The 15,936-nt window shown below is 42.9% G+C and overlaps 1 protein-coding gene across 10 annotated transcripts in view; it reads left to right on the top strand.

Moving 5' to 3' along the window:
* RPS6KA5 (ribosomal protein S6 kinase A5) overlaps positions 1–15,936 on the top strand; it is a 200,612-nt gene that overhangs the window by 181,158 nt on the left and 3,518 nt on the right. For 7 of the 10 annotated variants that reach the window (XM_086319110.1, XM_086319114.1, XM_086319120.1 and 4 more), the window contains 5 exons: positions 333–426; positions 3,771–3,941; positions 7,388–7,579; positions 13,569–13,728; positions 15,218–15,381. In XM_086319110.1, coding sequence (XP_086175236.1) covers positions 333–426; positions 3,771–3,941; positions 7,388–7,579; positions 13,569–13,728; positions 15,218–15,381 — 781 coding nt within the window. Of the gene's footprint in view, positions 1–332; positions 427–3,770; positions 3,942–7,387; positions 7,580–8,312; positions 13,729–15,217; positions 15,382–15,936 lie in introns of those variants that run through there. The other 3 variants (XM_086319117.1, XM_086319119.1, XM_086319121.1) reach the window with 1 other exon arrangement.

The raw sequence follows: 15,936 nt of genomic DNA on the forward strand, positions 1-15,936 counted from the left end.
GCAGTCCACAGGTAGCTTTAAGAACTAGTTGTTTTGGTAACTGACTGTTACCTCCATGATGGTTTATTCTTACGACCAAATTGTCGGGCATATAGGGCATCCATTTCTTCATATGATTAAGCACTTTCCTGACTCGGAAATAATCATTTTTCTCAAGAATAATGCTTTACTTGTTCTGGTGGGTATATGACTCACTGCTTTCATGAAAGCCTCCTTCTAATACTTTGACACTCACATTCTGAATGTGCTGTAAATAACAAAATTAGGGCTGGGGCTGTACTTCCAAAAGCTTGGTGAACAGGAGTGTGGACACTGACCGCTTCATCTTTCAGGATGGAAGCCAGCACTCAGAAAGAGGTAACAGCGCTGAGACTCTGCGAAGGACATCCCAATATTGTGAAATTACATGAGGTTTTTCACGATCAGGTATTCCGCCTTTTTTCTTTACTCTGCATACTAACTCATATGCAAGGGTCTACTTTTCACCAGTTTTGTCAGTACTTCTGGCGCAGAGTCAGGGATATGGAACGTGACGCAGCCACTCGAGAGGAAAACCCCCTCCGCTCACACTCACCCACCCCAGTCAGCGCCTCCTCCGCTTCTCTCGCTCAGTCGTGGCCATGCGGGGCGTGGACAGAGGGTGTGGGAGAGGGCGTGGAAGCCCCGCCCCCTGCGCTCCCTGCGGTCTGGCTGCCACCCCCAGCTCGTCCCTGCCTGCCTCTCAGAGCTCAGTTACATTCGCCTTCAGCCAGATGCTGTGAAGCCTCATTGTTGTGGTTTTTGTTTAGTTGCTGAGTTGTGTCTGACTCTTTTGTGGCCCGTGGATTGTAGCCTCTCTGTCCGTGGAGTTTCCCCGGCACGGACACTGGAGCGGGTAGCCGTGCCCTTCTCCAGGGGATCTTCCTGACGCGGGGACCAAACTCGGAACAGAAGAGCAAGGACGCCGCCCTTCCCTCTTCTCATTCCAGGGGCTCACACTCCCCACTGCTGTCCCCTCGCCAGTCCCGCTTTCCGTCAGGACGCTCACTCGGGGCTGTCACTTTGGACACGGGAGGGATGCTGCTGTGCCAGGTCCATGCCTCCTCCTCCGCAGACGTCACTCCGCAGTCGTCTCTCCTCCGGGAGTGGGCAGGGTGGCACAGTTGCACACAAGATGGCATGCCAGGCAGCAGAGCCAAAACCAGCCCTGGGTGTGGTTGGCCCCGACTTTACCAATGAAGAGACTGAGGTTCAGAAGGATCATGAGCGTTTTCCCACCGGGGGGAAAAACAAAGAATCATGAGACTTATCCAACCAAAGTCACATAGCAAGTCAGTGAAAATCCCGCTGGAGAGCTGGTCTCTGGTTCCGGGCTCCCTCGAATGTGCTGCTCGGACGTGCACGTTGGAGGGAAGCTGTGGCCCAGCTCTCTGCCACACTGAACTCCCCAGAGCGCCGAGGGCTCGCAGGACCTGCGGCAGGGAGACCAGTGGCGGAGGAGCAGCGTGACTGCGATAGCTGCTGCTTGTTACCATGTACCTTGCCTGGTCCAGACATCATAGCTCTCATTCTAAATGCATTGTCTTATTCAGTCCTTACTATGACTCTGAAGTGGGAAAAGCAAAACTCACAGAAATTAAGTAATCGGGCTTTCCCATCTCTGAGTGGTACTTCTGAACCTACACAGTCCAGCTTCAAAGCACGCTTTTGATTACCATGTCCCGTTGCCTCGGGGGAGGCAGACCCACCATCTGGTTTTCATGTCAGGTGAGTGAGCACCCACAAAACGACACTGTCTACCTGCTGCCTGGTGCTTCTAATCAGAAAAGGAAGACCTCTGAATCAAGGGGTGCGGGAGCTGGTCTCCCTGCTCCTTCGCAGCCTCCACCTCTTTGGGGTACTCAGCTGCAGTGCAGGAGGCGAGTCCCTGTCCCCTGGGGCTGCTTAGGAGGAGACGGGACGGCTTCCTTTTGGAGACGGTTCACATGTCCGGCCAGGGCTTGGTGGATGACCTTGACATGCCCCTCCGTGGTCGCAGCTGTGCTCTGGGCTACTCCTCCCCACCCAAGACTTTGGATCCCTGACCTTCAGGCCACCATCGCATCTCGGGAATTATACCCCTAGTATTGTATTTATGTGACAAATTAACTTCATCATCTCCTGCTGTTATATTCAAGAGTTACTAGAATAGACACCATCTCATGGGGAACTCTCCTGGCGTACAGTGGTTGAGACCCCACCTTCCAGTGTGGGGGACGAGGGTTCAGTCTCTGGTTGGGGCGCTAAGATCCCACCTGCTCAGAGCAGCTGAGCCTGCGTGCTGCAGCGAGAGAGACCTTCACACCCAAGTGGAGACCCAGCACAGCCAGAACGCCGTCTCATGGTGTAAACCTGCACACACCAGTGTAGGCACAGGCTGCTCTAATATGCGGTTGTTGATTACTCGGGTTGTCTTTTTCCCCCATAATGGTGACACAGTTGCCTACATCATGCCACATCCAACCGTCTGCTTTTCATCTCAATATCCTTAATCACATCTGAGAAATCCCTTCATCATACAAGGTAGCATCTTTAGGTTCTGGGGGTTGGGATGTAGACATCTTTGAAGGGCCATTATTCACATTTTTCTCCATTATCTACATTTTTATTGGTAAGGGTGCTAAAGTTCATGGAGGTAAAGTAACATCCACTGGGTCATAAGTAAGTTGCAGAAATGGCATTCAGATGCAGACTGGACTCTAAAGCCTGTGTCTTAAATCACTCTAGGTATTGCCTCTCCTTTGTTGAAAGCTTGCTGGCATACACTTGTAGCATTTAGCTTTGACCTAATTTGGCTGATGTAGAAATTCAAGTTAGCATGTCTCCAGTAGCCTGGGAGCAATTCTCTTTTTTATAAAAAGAGTTATTCACCTTCTAGAATATGCCCATTGTGTGCAGGAGAATGTATTTATAACCATCTTTTTTATGATGCCGTTTTTCCAGACTTTGCTAATTCAAAGGGAAGCGTACTTTGTTTTGTTTGTTGAGTGACATTGGTGTGATAAGGCATAGCATTTGAATCTGATTATTGATAACTTTTTTAAACCATTTGTGTTCATTGGAGAGTGGATATAATTCCTTTGTTTTTCAATAGCTTCTATGTTATTTTCTTTATGGAAATGTATGCAAAATATAATAAGTATGTAACTTTTGATACCATTTAATTAAGATCATGCCTTTGGTATCAAAAGCAATTTTGTCTTTAAAAAGCCCATAGTGAGTTATGGGTGTTTGCCATGGGAATTAACAGGAACCCTGAAACTAATCTGTTGAGCCCTAAGAGAAGATTTAAAGTGACATCATCCAATAATGCCTTTTTTTAAAAGGTGAATTTGCCATTAAATGTGTGTGTCAGGCCTCTCGTGGGCAGCGTGTTCCATCAGTAATCGTCTATATTGTTTAAAGCAGCCAATTTCACGTTATTATCAGTACGAGGTCACACTTTAAAAAGAAACATATGTAAACTCGATAGAGAGTGTTGGAATGCAATTCAGCTGAAAGAATTCGTCGAGGAAAGGAGACATAAGGATTTCACTGCAGTGCTTGAAATTTTCCATTACCAAAATAGAACTCTAAAAAAGACACATTATCCTTCAACTCTTTGCTCTAAAATGCAAGGATCACTGCTGATTACTTTAACAAGGGACTATTTAAATTTATCGGTTACAGTTCATAGTCAGTAAATGTTTTCTGCGTGGATCAGCCTCTCCTCCTCTTCAATAAGGCCCTCCACATTGTTCTTTCTTTTCTAGCTTCACACATTTCTCGTGATGGAACTTCTGAACGGGGGAGAGCTGTTTGAACGCATTAAGAGAAAGAAGCATTTTAGTGAGACGGAAGCCAGCTACATCATGCGGAAGCTGGTTTCAGCTGTAAGCCACATGCATGACGTCGGAGTGGTACACAGAGATCTGAAACCCGAGGTATAAAATCCTTTGACACAATCTGGCATCATTATTAAATGTCCCCTAGACACGTGTGGGCTTTTTTTTTTGCGGGGGGGTAGGGGGGGTTGGTTTTTATTTTCAGAGCTTTTTTCTAAATAGATACTTGCAAATACCATGTTTCTTGGATTTTTTTCCGTTTCTACTTCAGTCTGAAATAAATCTGCCTTTTCTTTTTTTTGCCAGCCGATCATCTTGAGGTTATATTTGTAAGTGTGAGAGCCTTTTATGGAAGAGATACTTTATGCAACAGTTGTGGACTAAAATAGCAATGGGAATGTTTGAGCAGAAAATAACACCCCTCCTATATGTATGCCGCTTAGAGGGGCTTTTTTTTTAAAATGGTGTATTTTGAAAGCTTGTCTTTTGCTTTCATAATCAAATTGATTAGCTCATGAATAGGAACGTATATAACCCTGTTTTGAATATTTAAAGCATTGTCTTGGCTTAATTAGCCACGTGACCTTTACATGCGCTTTTCTTTGCTCATGTGCTGCTGTATTATAGAACTGTGTAGCAGTGCAGAAGTAGCAGCTTTTCATATATTTTTTCTTTCAAAAGGTTAAGAAAGAAGGTTCTAACTCTAGAATAATCCCTTTTTAGTATCAAAAATATGAAAATTCCTCCCTTTTAGAAAATCATCAAAGTAATAATGCAAATTGAAAAACAAAACCCAATACTTTATAAAAGGATAACAATGAATCATCCTTTACCATAGGCAAAATTATATGTATTTACTCTCTAAAATAGAATTTCAGTTTTAATTGCTATGTGATTGTAATGGATTTTCAAGTGTATTTTAAATAATAATTTGGTGTTTATTTTTGTGCTAGACTACAAAAAATAATCTCTCAAAAAGTACCATTTATGCCTTTTGGTTAAGTACCTTAGGTTACTGGTAGGAAGAGGATGTTTTGAAAATGGAATTCTCTGTCTTTGGATATAACTGACTGATTCCTAAAGGATTTAAACTTCCGTGTACTTTCTATTATTGTTATTCCTATTACTCGTAATTAATCAAAAGCGGATTGTGTTTTATGAGCTGGCAGCTGTGATAACTGCCCCTCTGCTTCCTGCATCACAGTTCTCACTCTCCCACACAACGCCCACTGAAAATATGGCGCTCTGTACATTGGAGATTAGCTGTCTATTTTTAAATATGAACACATACCACTTAAATGCTTTTTTTGATAGACAAGGAACAAGCATGTAATTTTTTTAATTGAAAAGATCTGTTCCATGACTGTCTAGAATTCATTTTCACATGTTTTATTCTTTGATAACTGGCCATCTGTCCCGTCATGAGTCTCAAACGATGCAACTGTCCTCTCCAACAGAATTTAAATTTGCCTTCTGATTTTACTGGTTAAAAAAACACTCACATAGCTTTGTTCTTATCTGTTAAAAAGATTTTGTTTCAACTAGGCATTTGAAAAGAACTGTCTCATCATATAGGACATCCTGCTACTGTGATAGTCCTAAACCAACGTGTGTTTTGGAGACATGAAAATGTACCTTTGCACTAACGTTGTCATAATGAAATGGCTTTCACTTTGACTTTTAAGTGGCTGATTATATTATTTTCAAGCTAAAAGTTTAATCCCTTTCACCTTGACAGCATTTTAAGATCTGTTTATGTCTCTTTTGATAGATATTTATGTGGTATTCATATTCTACACAGGCAAGATAATTTCTAGGTGGTGAGAATCAAATAAATTTAGAAGCTGGCTGACATTCTCTAGTAGGCTGCTTTGTATTTTTCAAACTGATCCCCATATTCTTGAAAGATTGAAAAGTTTTATTGAATTAGTTCCTGGCACAGCTTGAGACAAGGATGGAAGTGATTTGAGTGTTGACTTCCTGCCACTCCTGACCATGTACGCCCAGCTCCACTTTGAGAATTGGGAGAGGAGCAAAGAGGGGAATGCCACACCTCCTCCGTTTCAAGATCTGCAAACAAGGGACTCCTTAGCCAGTCCTGGTATAGGAGACACTGAAGTCCTGTCCAGAGACTAGCAGGCTCCGTGGGGACAGGCCAGCTGTGCTGCAGCCCAGCGCCTCCTGCCACAGGAGAGCCCAGGGCCATCTGCTGGGCCCTCTCCAAGTTCTCCTGCCTGAACTCCAGCATGACTTCAGCTGTGGCGAGGCCTTCCATTGAATTACATTTACATTTAAATTCCATCAAAAATTCAGGATTAAGCATTTAGTATGATAGAAAATTTAAGAAACCCTTTCAGCTAATTTTTTTTGTTTCTTTCCTCCCACTTCATTCATTTTTAACTTTTGAAAGGGGGCCTAGAAGATTTTTATTCTTTATATCAATGAAGCCTTCTATGATATATTTTCTTTCACTTTGAATAATATTAAAAAGCAAATGATGTTCTAGAGCTGGGGGAATAATTTAATGATCAAAAAGGCATACTAGATTTTGTTAGGATGGCTAAAGACAGTATAATCAGCTTCATTTACTGTGGGTACTAGTTTGATGTACTAATAAAAATGATGATTTGCACACCAGTACAGTTAGACTGTTTAAACAAGTGATGAATACAAAGTAATCAGGGACTCCTCTGGCAGGCCAGTGGTCAAGAGGGGGCTCCCAGTGCAGGGAGCGTGGGTTCAGTCCCTGGTTGAGGAACTAAGATCTTGCATGCTGCATGGTGCAGATAAAAAACAAATAATCAGTAAAACCTTAGCGATTGAGAAGGCTTGGAAAATGATTCAAAATAACATTTTCTGAATAATAGAGGGATAATCTCCATAAGCATCAAAAAACGTTCAAGTATTAACTGTTTTGGAAAAATATTTCTGAAATGCATGGCTCCACCATGTATTCTTTAATAAGTTTTACTAAATACTGTTAACTGTTTTGCTAGATATTATATAACTATTTTATTTGACTTCATTCAACAGACAAATATTTACCAAACCACTTGCTGCATGAGAAAGTCATGAGTAAGATAGACGCAGTTGTTGGCCTCAGGGAATTGTGGTCTAATGTGGGTGAAGACATTGAACTGATGTTTAATTTATCAGCAGAGCTGATAAATGCCAGAAAAGAACAGTAAAAGCTAGAAGAAAATACAATAGTTTCCACTTTCAGTTTGGTGACATCTCTAAAGTAGGATTAGAGGCCTGAGAGCCAGGTAGGAAGGGAGGTTGGTGGGATAAGTAGAAGACAGACACAGCAAAAGACGCAGAAGGGGCATGACACCATCGGGAGTGTCCCTCGTGACCTTGTAAACTCGAGGTGGTCCAGAAAGCTAGAGCAGAGAGCAGCGGATGCTGGGATCCCGCTCCCAACCTCCGCGTCAGATCTCTGTGTCTGAGTCCAATGTAAATGTTAATAGATAATGTTGCAAAATGCCTCTCCAAGGCCCCTGACATTTTAATGAGAAACTAATGAGAAACTTCGTATCTTGCAGAATTTACTGTTCACTGATGAAAATGACAATTTGGAAATTAAAGTCATTGATTTTGGGTTTGCACGCTTGAAGCCCCCTGATAATCAGCCTCTGAAGACGCCTTGTTTCACTCTTCACTACGCTGCCCCAGAGCTCTTGAATCACAGCGGCTATGATGAGTCCTGCGACCTCTGGAGCTTGGGCGTCATTTTGGTGAGTTCGTATCAGCCACGCCATTCAACCCAGTCAGTTCTCTCTGTCCTCTGCATCTCTCCCTTTGCTGTCTTTCTTTTTTTTCACTGGAATATAATTGCTTTACAATGTCATGCTAGTTTCTGCTATACAGTGAGGTGAATCAGCTACATGTGTACATACATCACCCCTCCCTCTCACACCTCCATCCCACCCCTCTAGGTTTTTCTTAAATTCATGAAAAAAATTGGCAAATTGGTTTCTTTTCTGTACAAACAGTAAAAGGCCTGACTGAAGACTATTTCCCTTTCTTAAAGTTTATATTGGAGAAAATGTAGGAATTTTTATTTTGGTTTATTTGAAATATTTAAAGCAACTGTTTTATGTGAATTACAGTTATATATATGTATTTTTAAAGAAGCAATAGTCTATTTTCAAAAGCTAGGCATATTAGATACAATGTGAAACTAGCAAAGTGACTCATTAATGAAAAATATTTAAAAGTATATTCTCTGAGATTTTCAACCCAAAAAGCAATTGAATATCACTTAGGATAAATTAACAAATTAATAAATAAAATTTAAAATATTTATAGTAACTTACAGTAATCATGGTAAGCATGCTTTTCACAAAATCTCCGTGGCAGCCAGGATCAGAAACAGAACATGAGCTAGAAAAATCTCAGGGTGTTTTTTTTTTTTCCCTCAAAATAGCTTTATTTTTTCTGCATACAATTTGTAATGCATAATCATAGGGAGAAGTTTTCAGACAACAGAGAAAGAAACAAGGAACAAGGTGGAATCACTCGCAGTCTCATCACACAGAGGCGATGCTGTCTGAGCTCTTCCCCTCCGTCCACCCTCCCCCATGTTACGCATGCTGTGTATCTTTCTACACATTTTTCTATGTGTTTGTATATATATTCAGACTTTTTTAACAAATGAGACTATGTGATATGTAGTTTGAGTCTCCAGAGTTTAACATTTCTTTACTAATGAGCAGTTAGCATTTTCTAGCCTCTCACTAATTATAAGCTACACAAATGAATATTTTTGATATATGTACTCACATTGATCTCACTATTTCCTTAGACTAGACTCCTGGGAGAAGGGTATATGTGTCCTTATTTTGACATACATGCCTGTATTTCCTTCTAGAAGGTTTCCAGATCGTGTTCTCATCAGCTGTATGTGAATACATTGGATACTAGCAATTTCAATCTAAATTAATTGCTATGGTCATTATAATTTGCATGCATTTTCCTTGATGAGTGTTCAGCGTGTGCACCTTTCCATGTATTTACTTTTCTCTTTTATGAATCGCTGTTTATGAGCTTTGCCCGCTTTCCCTTGGGGAAATTTTTCATATTGACACTTACAGCTCTGTTAAGGATTTTAATCCTTTGTCAGACATTAACATTGGAAATGTTTTTTCTGGTTTGTCATTTTTTTGAAAACTTTGTTCACAGTTATATGAGGTTTTAATTTTGTTTTTAGAGAGATTTAAATAAACTTTTTAAATTTTTATGTTTTAATGGAGAAATTAAAAAAATTTTTGTTACAACATAAAAATGAAAAAACATATCTATTAAACTCGTCTAAAAGCAAAATTCAAGTGTGTTGGGCTTCCCAGGCGGCACTAGTGGTAAAGAACCCGCCTGCCGATGCAGGAGGCATAAGAGACACGGGTTCGATCCCTGGGTGGGGAAGAGCCCCTGGAAGAGGGCATGGCAACCCACTCTAGTATGATGCCGGGAGAATCCTGTGGACAGAGGAGCCTAGCAGGCTACAGTCCATACAGTCACAGAGTCGGACACAACTGCAGAGACTTCACACAAGATATGTCGGTCTTTTCCTTTATGGTATTCTGGCTTTGATGTCAGATTGGCAGTCCACCCCCAGCCCAAGATTATAAAAATATTCTCTTAAATTTTCCTCCAGGATTATATTTTATTTTTATGCTTGTGCACTCCATCTGGGATTTATTTTGGTGTCAGTTTGCTTTCCCCCAATGGCAGCCAGTTGTCCTTGCAGGATGGTTCTTTTATTTTTAAGCTATAGGTTTTTATTTCAGCAGTTTTAAGTCATCATTTATAATTTGCAAATCAAATTACATATTTATGAGTATGATTTTTAAATAAAAATAAACAGCTAACTTCTGTAGATTTGAGTTCTGTTCAACTTAAACTGATTACAGTAGCACTCTCCTAAAAAATTCATCTAAATAAAAAAGAGCCTTTCTTTTTTAGCAATAATACAAGATTACCCCCTTGTAAAAGAGCCTTTACTTAAATACAGGCCAAATGTAATTATCATGCTTTTTAAGGTTTTAAAAGGCATTCTTAGACATGCAGACAGGTATTTTAGAGCCTCCAAATGCCTTATCTATGGAAATAACCTCGTATAATGGCATGGAGAGAAGCCAGGCTTCTCTCTAGATGTAATTGTCAACTCTTAAACAGGAGCAGGAAACAACAGATTAAACGATACCACCAGTATCATCAGAATGTCCACACTGCAGGAGTTCTACAGGACAAACAACCTGGTTACTCCACCAAATAAGTTGTGAGAAAAACTAGGCTGGGGCCCATAGATAAAAGACGCTTAGAAATGAAGTCACTGTGCTTTAATTCAGACAGATCCTAATTTTAACTCTATTTGCTAAATTCAAACTCTGTCATACAGATGTAATTATAATATTATACAGTGTGTACACAATTGGGGAAATTTAATTATTGACTGGATATTGGATGATACAAAGGCATTACTGCTAATTGTTTTTAAGTGCAATCATAGGTTGTGGTTGTGGGATTTTATAAATCCTTGCCTTTTAGAGATACAAAATGAAATACTGGGTTGGCCAAAAATTTCATTTGAGTTTTTCTGTTACAGCCCATGGAAAACCCTAACGAAGTTTTTGGCCACTCCAATACTTACATATGAAAAGCTAAGTTAGCGCCTGCATTAAACTGTCCAAGAAAAAAAAGGATGCCTTGTGAACTTTTCCATATAAATGAGTGCTTCTCTCCAGAGGATCTAGATTTGAGCTATCCCATAGTAGGCACAGGATTTGTCTGAGGTTGTTTGCCTTAGAAATCTGTGACCCTTTGACACGTTGCCTGTGATGAACACGAATATGGATACTTTAATATGAAGATAATTTACGTTATTGTCACTGGGTAAAACAAATACTTGAGAAAGATGCATCGCGTCATACATGTGGCTTTGATTACAACTCAGTTTACCTCATGGATGAGCAGTTCATTGGACACGTTCAGGACTCTGATTAAAGTAGAGGTTACGCGGTGATTAGTCTGCTCAGGATCACCGTAACGAAACACCACAGACTGGGCGACTTGGACAGCAGAAATTTATTTCAGTTCTGGAGGCTGGAGGTCCAGTCCCAGGGTGCCAGCAGGTTGGTATCTGGTGAGGGCTCTCCCCTTTGGTTGCAGACAGCCACCTGTCCACGGCGACCTCACATGGCCTCTCCTCACATGAGCTCGGAGAGAGAGCAGGCCAGCTCCCTGGCGTCTCTGTAAGGGCACCCTCGTGGGTGAAGGCCCCCGGATCCCCATCACCTTTACCTGCATAAAGGTCCTGTCCTCAAGTCAGCCATGTTTGGGTGGGTGTAACTTTTCAGCACATGAATTTTTAAGGCACACAGTAATTCAGAGCTTAACAGACAGTGTTTAGAAAATGTAGCATAGGATTATATGCTATTCCATAGGTATGTATAGCATACCCATGGGATGGAGTATAATAACAGTTAAAACATATTTCTTCCAAGTGTTTTATTTGGGATTTCATATTTTTTCACTTTATTCAGGATTTTTTATTTTTTCATTTTCTTCTCAAAATTTTATTTTGAAAATTTAAGACCTAGAGAAAATTTGGGAGAATAACACAGTGAACATTTAGCATGTTGCCACATTTACTTTTGCTTTCTCCCCAATTCCACACAGACACACATATATCTTTATGTATATAGATACTCTCTTATCACAACCTTTGCCAACAGTTTGCAGACACAGAATTAGTCTTAACAGAAGTTGATTCCTGGATAATCAACTAAATTCTAAGATCTTGGAGTTGAGAGGAGCCTAAAGTCCAATTCTAAGTCTTCCAGAAAAGGGATCTTTCTGTAAAGTCCCTATCACCACTCTCCTTTAAATATTTCCAAAGATGGTGAATTCATCTCTCCACCCAACAGCTTGTTGAATTATTACACAGCAGAGCAAGAAAACGCTAATATAAAGGGTACTTTTTTATATTTAGTCATCAATGTATGTGTTAGGAAGTGGGGTAAGATTAAGAAGGGGAGCAGATTTTCAAAAACTGTTTGGCAGTATCTACTGAACACACAGACCAAATGACCCAGCAGTTTCCATCTCAGGGAGGCAGCCGACAGAAAGGTCTGTGTCTGTGTACCAGAGGAGATGTGCGCAGAGACGCATACAGAGCAGCCGGTTTCAGGGCACCCAAACAGGAAACAAGTCAAATGCTCATCAGCAAGAGAAAGTCATTACAGTCTGGGTTCCCCCGGAAAGCAGAGCCTGAAGTGGAAGCACACATTTTCTCATGTTCCCAAGGACCAGACCTGGGGGCTCAGCTGGTGAAGAACCCGCCTGCAGTGCAGGAGACCCGGGTGTGATCCCTGGGATGGGAAGGTCCCCTGGAGAAGGGAACGCTACCCACCCGAGTATTCTTAGGCTTCGCTGGTGGCTCAGCTGGTGAAGAATCCCCCCACAATGCGGGAAACCTGGGTTCTATCCCTGGGTTGGGAAGGTCTCCTGGAGAAGGGAACGCTACCCACTCCGGTATTCTGGCCTGGAGAATTCCATGAACTGTATAGTCCATGGGGTCGCAAAGAGTCAGACACAACTGAGCGACTTTCACTTTCGCTAAGGACCGGAATCCCAGGGAGGCAGGAGGGAGGCAGGGAAGAGGCGGACAGCGGGAGCACCGTGAGTCGCCACCTGCTGGTACCAGGTGGAGCTGAGCAGGTGTGCCCACAGAACAGAGACCTCTAACCGCAGGCCACGCGGCTGCAGGAACAGGAAACGTGATTCTGTGAGTCCTGCGCCTACAGAACCTAGATTTGGGGAACCCAGCACCGATGGATCGCCGCTGATTCGGCACAGTCCTCAGGGACAGAACTCCAGCCCCACAGGGTCTCGTCCTGAGCTGGTGTCTTCACCGAGCTTTTCATATTCTGACACTGCCCAAGTGAAAGAATGCCAGTCCATCTGACAAGCAGGCCCGATGTCCTTTCTTCTCTCATCAGCTGATCACTGGGATCCCAGCTCGGGGAGGTCATCGGTGTGAGTTAAGGAAGAGGCTTCGGTGCACCAGAGAGGTGGCGTGACCCACGCGCTAGCTCGCAGCGCCTCTGGGCCTCCTCAGGCCATTCTGAGCGTGCCGTGTGCATGGCGCAGCGACCGCAGCAGCAGCTTTAGGAGTCAGGGCGTCTGCTCGTCCGAGCTTCAGGAAGCATTTCAGCTGACTACGCTCACTGGCTCCAGGCATCCTTGCCAGGATGTTGAGTCTTGAGTTTCAGATGAGTGTTTCCGTGGCAGTAATTTCTCCATCAGGTCTCATGCCCCACCGGCCCACCCTAGTTCAGCATCTTCAGGATCCATTCTGTTCTGTGTCCCTGACCCCTCCTGGGCCATTTTAGCCAGGGCCCGCGGTTCCTCTGGGATATGCACATTCCCCGGTTAATGTCACCTTTTGAAATGATTATATTATCCCTTTTTTATTCTTCTTGTCCTGAATATGGCTATAAAAATGGTTTTAAATCTTGATATCACAATAAGCCATTTCTTTTTATATATGAGTCTGAAATGGATTGGTTCTTTCAGTGATCAAAGTCATGTAATCTTTTAAACTTAGTAATGTTAATTGTAATATTTGGGAAATTATGCTGATGAAGTTAGTAATGAAATTACCAGAGTGGCTTTGATGGTGATTTTGGCAGACATTCTGTTTTGCTCTTTTTTTCTTGATAGTATACAATGTTATCAGGGCAAGTTCCATTTCAGTCTCATGATAAAAGTCTGACATGCACCAGTGCAGTGGAAATCATGAAGAAAATTAAAAAGGGAGATTTCTCCTTTGAAGGAGAAGCCTGGAAGAATGTATCCCAAGAGGCTAAAGATTTGATCCAAGGTAAGAATCTAATGAAAAATTTTATATGATGTGTAGCGATTGAAGTGGAACCATACCCGAGATACATATATTTGTTTGTGAATTATTCAAGAATCCCTGTGTGTTTAAGGATTCAGGCTACTCTGTTCAGCTTCAGCTTCGTATCAGGACACCCTCTTTCGGCAATCTCATCCACATTCACAATCATACCTTCAAAGAGAACCGCTTTCTCTTTCCTCTCCTTTCCCCCAGGCACGTGCGTGCTCCTCTCTCCCTCTTGTTTTTGTGGCCAAGACCCTCAACCCCCACCACCTTCCTTGACTCCTGCAGGCCCTGGGTGCTGGGATTCAGCATCGCTGCCAGCCACCCTCCTCCCCATTCTCACGGCTCTCATCTGAGGTCTGGTCATAGCTCTCTCCTAAAATCCGTAACATGCTTTCAACTTACTTACTTGCTCTGGCTTTATGTGTCTGTCGTCCATCGGCTCAAGTGACCTTCCTAATATCCAAATGCAGTCAGGCCTTTTTTCTGTTGAAAGTTCTCCAGGGAACGCCAGTGAGCTTTAGGTCAGACCCCCCCCCAGTGGCGCCTTCACGGCCCGGTTCTACCTTCCTCTGTTTCCTGGCACCCTCAGTCCAGCAGCTGTTGTTCGGCAGCGTGCCAGGCCTCCCTGTCCTTCACCATCTCCCAGAGTTTGCCCAAACCCATGTCCATTGAGTCGGTGATGCCATCCAACCATCTCATCCTCTGTCGTCCCCTTCTCCTGCCTTCAATCTTTCCCAACATCAGGGTCTTTTCCAATGAGTTGGCTTTTCGCATCAGGTGGCCAGAGTACTGGAACTTCAGTTTCAGCATCAGTCCTTCCAGTGAACACTCAGGGTTGATTTCCTTTAGGATGGACTGGCACTGTGGAGCACCTGAGTTCTTCAAATGTGCTGAGTTTTTAGATTTTGTTCGCCTTTACTCATGCTCGTCGTAATCCTGGGGCTTACTTTGTCATCGAGCCCTGCTCATCCCCCAGGACTCATCTCCTGGAAGCCCCCAGGGTGCCCATCCCCCAGGGGGGAGCCCTTCCCCGGAGCCTGCTGTGCACGTGTCCTCAGATGGGATAAGACCTCGCACACAGCTCCTCCTGGAGCCTCCATCTGCACGTTCCCTAACCTGCTGAAGGTGTTTGTACGTGCGTCAAGTAGATCTCAGCGCTCTGTTTGGAGGGGCTCTCCTGGCCCCTGGTGGGAGTCCTTGTGTCAAGTGGTGGTTTTCCCCAGACTGGAAGCCCCACGAGCCTGCAGCCTCCTGGAAGCAGGCTGCTGTGGGCTTTATTATGAGCAGCCAGATTCACCAGGGAATCTCAGTGTAGATGAAAATGGAGGTAATTATCCTTGTAGGAGGTTGACGCCATATAGAAACCATTATGTCTTGTGAACATAATTGAGATCTCTGAGGTTGATTTTAAACTATGTTTGAAATGACAGCTCATGAAATAAAAATATCTTATTTATTCCCACAGGACTTCTCACAGTTGATCCAAACAAAAGGCTTAAAATGCCTGACTTGAGATACAATGAATGGCTTCAAGACGGCAGTCAGCTGTCCTCGAATCCTCTGATGACTCCAGACATCCTGGGCTCTTCAGGAGCTGCGGTGCACACGTGTGTGAAAGCCACTTTCCACGTAAGGCTCAGGTTCTGCGCTCCTGGGCAGTTTGAGAAGGGACTGGACGTCCTTACTCTGTAACCTCAGAGGCACACTCTTAGGCAGACAGTTTTTAAAATGGGTTCTTTTAATTTTAGATATGCTTTTATAAATCCCTTCATGACATAAACACATTTCTAAACAGAAAGGGCATAGGGACCAGAGTCACCACAAACCCACAAAATATTTATTTGACATTTGAGATGAGGCAGTGGTCTGATATTTGAATAGTTGAAGTTTTTCAGTTGGTAAGGAAAGCAATATGCATATTATTAGAGTTTTTTAAAAAACGTTATTTTGTTGAAGGTTAGTTGATTTTTACAATGTTGTATTAATTTCTGCTGTACAGCAGACTGACTCAGTCATACATGTATGTAAACGTGTCCTATACGCGTCGGCTCTCACGTCCTTCTCTATCGTGGTTTACCACACGGTAGTGAGTGTCGTTTCTGTGCTGCACAGGAGGAGCTTGCTACTCACTGAATTCTGTATGTATAGTAGCTTGCTCCTATAAACCGAAACTCCAGTCCACCC

The sequence above is a fragment of the Bos grunniens genome, chromosome 10, assembly GCF_055505025.1.
Source record: "Bos grunniens cultivar Pamir isolate PY7600 chromosome 10, Bosgru_T2T1.0, whole genome shotgun sequence".
NCBI lineage: Eukaryota > Metazoa > Chordata > Mammalia > Artiodactyla > Bovidae > Bos > Bos grunniens.